The sequence below is a fragment of the Ambystoma mexicanum genome, chromosome 2q, assembly GCF_040938575.1.
Source record: "Ambystoma mexicanum isolate Mex_15411 chromosome 2q, UKY_AmexF1_1, whole genome shotgun sequence".
Classification (NCBI taxonomy): Eukaryota; Metazoa; Chordata; class Amphibia; order Caudata; family Ambystomatidae; genus Ambystoma; species Ambystoma mexicanum.
The window spans coordinates 1393941555-1393947394 of NC_090924.1; the positions used below are offsets into that span (position 1 = coordinate 1393941555).

The 5840-nt window shown below is 60.1% G+C and overlaps 1 protein-coding gene across 1 annotated transcript; it reads left to right on the forward strand.

Moving 5' to 3' along the window:
- Positions 1–2745: 2745 nt before the first annotated feature.
- On the forward strand, positions 2746–5250 carry LOC138568860 (golgin subfamily A member 6-like protein 22). Its single transcript, XM_069646637.1, has 2 exons — positions 2746–4688; positions 4806–5250. Exons 1-2 carry the CDS (start codon positions 2746–2748, stop codon positions 5248–5250), a joined length of 2388 nt encoding a protein of 795 aa, XP_069502738.1.
- The last annotated feature ends 590 nt before the right edge of the window (positions 5251–5840 follow it).

Sequence of the window (5840 nt, forward strand, 5' to 3'; positions counted from 1 at the left end):
CTCACACCACATTGCCACAGCTAGGTTCAACATCTAGATGCTGAAGGAGGAGTGCTCACACAAATAGGTATGCACAACCCCATACACTTTCTTCAGGGACATGTATGGGCTTGTGCACCCAGTTCACTTCCATGCCACACTCGCCTTCACATGCCAAGTGAACACCATCCCCTCATCCACTGTCTACACAACCAAGCTTATTAATGCAGGTAGACTCATCTTACCCACAGAGAGCTGCCTCACAATCGCCCTAGCCACTATTAGCTCAAGACTTGACTACTGCAAAGCACTCTTTGCAGGTACCTCTGAACTCAACATCAGAAAGATGCAGGTCAACCAGAACAATGCCCTCAGGGCAGCACTGCACACACCCAACTCGAACACATCAGTGCAGCAAGAAGTCAGGCACATCCGTGCGAGTATCTGATTCAAGACACTATCAATCACTCACAGATGTCTTTCACAGGTAGGCCCCCTCTTACCTCTCAGACAATTACTAGAGCCACCTCATCCAGGCCCACAAGATCAGCTTATACCCATCGCCTCGTTCAGCCCAAATGTAAATGGGCGAAAGCCAGAGGCGCAAGCTTCCCAACCATCGCAGCCAAACAGTGGCACCTACTCCCGCCAGCCATGCCAGCGGAACACTCCTATTGGGCCTTCCAGAAATCGCAAAAAAGCTATTTGCATAAACATTAATCCTTTGCTCTGCCTGTCCCATCCCTATCCTTTTGTGTAATGTTTTTTACCCCAGGTATGTTCTATATGTTTTTCTTCTTTCTCTCTGCAAGTAATTGGTCAAGAACAAGCGCCTTGGTGCTCGAGGGCTTAGTGCACTACACAAATGCATAAATAAATAAATAAATAAATAAATAAATAAATAAATAAATAAATAAATAAATGATAAGCAACCTAGGTGACAGGCCGGCTTGGCGTCTTTATGGACATTGCTGGTAAAAGACAGGCAAAGGCGGTGGAGTCCCAGGCAACCCAGAAGGGGCACAGGGCAACGCAGGAGGAGCACAGGGCAACCCAGGAGGAGCTCAGAGCAAACCAGGAGGAGCTCAGAGCAAACCAGGAGGAGCACAGGGAAACACAGGAGGAGTGCAGGGCAACCGAGGAGGAGCACAGAGAAACCCAGGAGGAGCACAGGGCAACACAGGAGGAGCACAGGGCAACCCAGGAGGAGCGCAGGGCAACGCAGGAGGATTGCAGGGCAACGCAGGAGGAGCACAGGGCAACCCAGGAGGAGCTCAGAGCAAACCAGGAGGAGCTCAGAGCAAACCAGGAGGAGCACAGGGAAACACAGGAGGAGTGCAGGGCAACCGAGGAGGAGCACAGAGAAACCCAGGAGGAGCACAGGGCAACACAGGAGGAGCACAGGGCAACCCAGGAGGAGCGCAGGGCAACGCAGGAGGAGTGCAGGGCAACGCAGGAGGAGTGCAGGGCAACCCAGGAGGAGCGCAGGGCAACGCAGGAGGAGTGCAGGGCAACGCAGGAGGAGTGCAGGGCAACTCAGGAGGAGCACAGGGCAACGCAGGAGGAGTGCAGGGCAACCCAGGAAGAGCACAGGGGAACACAGGAGGAGCACAGGGCAACCCAGGAGGAGCTCAGAGCAAACCAGGAGGAGCATAGGGAAACACAGGAGGAGCGCAGGGCAACCCGGGAGGAGCACAGAGAAACCCAGGAGGAGCACAGGGCAACCCAGGAGGACCTCAGAGCAAACCAGGAGGAGCACAGGGCAACACAGGAGGAGCGCAGGGTAACCGAGGAGGAGCACAGAGAAACCCAGGTGGAGCACAGGGCAACCCAGGAGGACCTCAGAGCAAACCAGGAGGAGCACAGGGCAACACAGGAGGAGTGCAGGGCAACCCAGGAGGAGCACAGGGGAAAACAGGAGGAGCACAGGGCAACGCAGGAGGAGTGCAGGGCAACCCAGGAGGAGCACAGGGGAACACAGGAGGAGCACAGGGCAACCGAGGAGGAGCACAGGGGAACACAGGAGGAGCACAGGGCAACGCAGGAGGAGCACAGGGCAACCGAGGAGGAGCACAGGGGAACACATGAGGAGCACAGGGGAACACAGGAGGAGCACAGGGCAACCCAGGAGGAGCTCAGAGCAAACCAGGAGCAGCACAGGGCAACCCAGGAGAACCTCAGAGCAAAGCAGGAGGAGCACAGGGCAACCCAGGAGAACCTCAGAGCAAAGCAGGAGGAGCACAGGGCAACCCAGAAGGGGCACAGGGCAACGCAGGAGGAGCACAGGGGAACACAGGAGGAGCGCAGGTAAACCAAGGAGGAGCGCAGGGCAACACAGGAGGAGAACAGTGCAACCCAGGAGGAGTGCAGGGCAACCCAGGAGGAGCACAGGGCAACCCAGGAGGAGCACAGGGCAACCCAGGAGGAGCGCAGGGCAACCCAAGAGGAGCTCAGGGCAAACCAGGAGGAGCACAGGCAACCCAGGAGGAGCGCAGGGCAACCCAGGAGGAGCACAGGGGAAGACAGGAGGAGCACAGGGCAACGCAGGAGGAGTGCAGGGCAACCCAGGAGGAGCACAGGGGAACCCAGGAGGAGCACAGGGCAACACAGGAGGAGTGCAGGGCAACCCAGGAGGAGCACAGGGGAACACAGGAGGAGCACAGGGCAACGCAGGAGGAGTGCAGGGCAACCCAGAAGGGGCACATGGTACCCCAGAAGGGGCACAGGGGAACACAGGAGGAGTGCAGGGCAACCCAGAAGGGGCACATGGTACCCCAGAAGGGGCACAGGGGAACACAGGAGGAGTGCAGGGCAACCCAGGAGGAGCTCATAGCAAACCAGGAGGAGCACAGGGCAACGCAGGAGGAGTGCAGGGCAACCCAGGAGGAGCACAGGGGAACACAGGAGGAGCACAGGGCAACCCAGGAGGAGCACAGGGGAACACAGGAGGAGCACAGGGCAACGCAGGAGGAGCTCATAGCAAACCAGGAGGAGCACAGGGCAACGCAGGAGGAGTGCAGGGCAACCCAGGAGGAGCACAGGGGAGCACAGGAGGAGCACAGGGGAACACAGGAGGAGCACAGGGCAACCCAGGAGGAGCTCAGAGCAAACCAGGAGGAGCACAGGGCAACCCAGGAGAACCTCAGAGCAAAGCAGGAGGAGCACAGGGCAACACAGGAGGAGCACAGGGTAACCCAGGAGGAGCACAGGGCAACACAGGAGGAGCTCAGAGCAAACCAGGAGGAGCACAGGGCAACACATGAGGAGCGCAGGGCAACCCAGGAGGAGCACAGGGCTATCCAGGAGGAGCACAGGGGAACACATGAGGAGCACAGGGCAACGCAGGAGGAGTGCAGGGCAACGCAGGAGGAGTGCAGGGCAACCCAGGAGGAGCACAGGGCAACGCAGGAGGAGTGCAGGGCAACCCAGAAGGGGCACAGGGCAATGCAGGAGGAGCACAGGGCAACGCAGGAGGAGCACAGGGTAACCCAGGAGGAGCACAGGGCAACACAGGAGGAGCTCAGAGCAAACCAGGAGGAGCACAGGGCAATCCAGGAGGAGCACAGGGGAACACAGGAGGAGCACAGGGCAACGCAGGAGGAGTGCAGGGCAACGCAGGAGGAGTGCAGGGCAACCCAGGAGGAGCACAGGGCAACGCAGGAGGAGTGCAGGGCAACCCAGAAGGGGCACAGGGCAACGCAGGAGGAGCACAGGACAACGCAGGAGGAGTGCAGGGCAACCCAGGAGGAGCACAGGGCAACGCAGGAGGAGCACAGGGCAACGCAGGAGGAGTGCAGGGCAACCCAGGAGGAGCACAGGGCAACGCAGGAGGAGCACAGGGCAACGCAGGAGGAGTGCAGGGCAACCCAGGAGGAGCACAGGGGAACACAGGAGGAGCACAGGGCAACGCAGGAGGAGCACAGGGCAACGCAGGAGGAGCGCAGGGCAACCCAGGAGGAGCCCAGGGGAACACAGGAGGAGCACAGGGCAACGCAGGAGGAGTGCAGGGCAACCCAGGAGGAGCACAGGGGAACACAGGAGGGGCACAGGGCAACGCAGGAGGAGTGCAGGGCAACCCAGGAGGAGCACAGGGCAACCCAGGAGGAGCACAGGGCAACCCAGGAGGAGCACAGGGCAACCCAGGAGGAGCTCAGAGCAAACCAGGAGGAGCACAGGGAAACGCAGGAGGAGTGCAGGGCAACCCAGGAGGAGCACAGGGGAACACAGGAGGAGCACAGGGCAACGCAGGAGGAGTGCAGGGCAACCCAGGAGGAGCACAGGGGAACACAGGAGGAGCACAGGGCAACCCAGGAGGAGCTCAGAGCAAACCAGGAGGAGCACAGGGAAACGCAGGAGGAGCGCAGGGCAACCCAGGAGGAGCACAGGGGAACACAGGAGGAGCACAGGGCAACGCAGGAGGAGTGCAGGGCAACCCAGGGGGAGCACAGGGGAACACAGGAGGAGCACAGGGCAACCCAGGAGGACCTCAGAGCAAACCAGGAGGAGCACAGGGCAACACAGGAGGAGCACAGGGCAACCCAGGAAGAGCACATGTCAAGCCAGGAGGAGCTCAGAGCAAACCAGGAGGAGCACAGGGCAACACATGAGGAGCGCAGGGCAACCCAGGAGGAGCACAGGGCAATCCAGGAGGAGCTCAGAGCAAACCAGGAGGAGCACAGGGCAACACAGGAGGAGCGCAGGGCAACCCAGTAAGAGAACAGGACAACCCAAGAGGAGCGGTGGGTTACCCAGGAAGAGTGCAGGGCAACCCAAGAGGAGCGCAGGGCAACCCAGGAGGAGCTCAGAACAAACCAGGGGGAGCACAGGGCAACCCAGGAGGAGCGCAGGGCAACCCAAGAGGAGCTCAGAGCAAACCAGGAGGAGCACAGGGCAACACAGGAGGAGTGCAGGGCAGCCCAGGAGGAGCACAGGGCAACCCAGGAGGAGCACAGGGCAACCCAGGAGGAGCTCAGAGCAAACCAGGAGGAGCACAGGGCAACACAGGAGGAGCACAGGGTAACCCAGGAGGAGCACAGGGCAAGCCAGGAGGAGATCAGAGCAAACCAGGAGGAGCACAGGGCAACACAGGAGGAGCGCAGGGCAACCCAGGAGGAGCCCAGTGCAACCCAGGAGGAGCTCAGAGCAAACCAGAAGGAGCACAGGGCAACCCAGGAGGAGCTCAGAGCAAACCAGGAGGAGCACCGGGCAACACAGGAGGAGCACAGGGCAACCCAGGGGGAGCACAGGGCAACACAGGAGGAGCGCAGGTAAACCAAGGAGGAGCGCAGGGCAACACAGGAGGAGAACAGTGCAACCCAGGAGGAGTGCAGGGCAACCCAGGAGGAGCACAGGGCAACCCAGGAAGAGCGCAGGGCAACCCAAGAGGAGCTCAGGGCAAACCAGGAGGAGCACAGGCAACCCAGGAGGAGCGCAGGGCAACCCAGGACGAGCGCAGGGCAACCCAGGAGGAGCACAGGGCAAGACAGGAGGAGCCCAGGGAAACCAAGGAGGAGCGCAGGGCTAGCCAGTAGGCGCTCATAGCAAATCAGGTGGCGCACAGGGCAACCAGGAGGGGTGCAGGGAACCCCATGAGGGGCACAGAGCAAACCAGGAGGGGTTTAGGGCACCCACAAAGGACCTTGGGGAACTGGGAATCAGTATGCAGCCGCGCATGGCACTGAAGCAGATATGCCTCCCACTAAGGCATTATAGAGACAGAATGGCTCAGGTGAATTAGATCGCTTCAGCAACAGAGGGCTATCGGATGGTGTTACAAAAAGAGTATTAATGACAATGTCCTTCATTGACCTTTGAGGTCAGTTGCATGTCGGAAACACTCACTGGCCAATGGCGAGAGCACA

What these genes read in the sequence shown, in the direction of transcription:
- LOC138568860 (XM_069646637.1), top strand. Translation starts at nt 2,746, where the DNA reads ATGGTACCCCAGAAGGGGCACAGGGGAACACAGGAGGAGTGCAGGGCA. An exon ending in GAGGAGCGCAGGGCAACCCA is followed by an intron (nt 4,689 to 4,805) that starts GTAAGAGAACAG and finishes GGGGGAGCACAG; the next exon opens with GGCAACCCAGGAGGAGCGCA.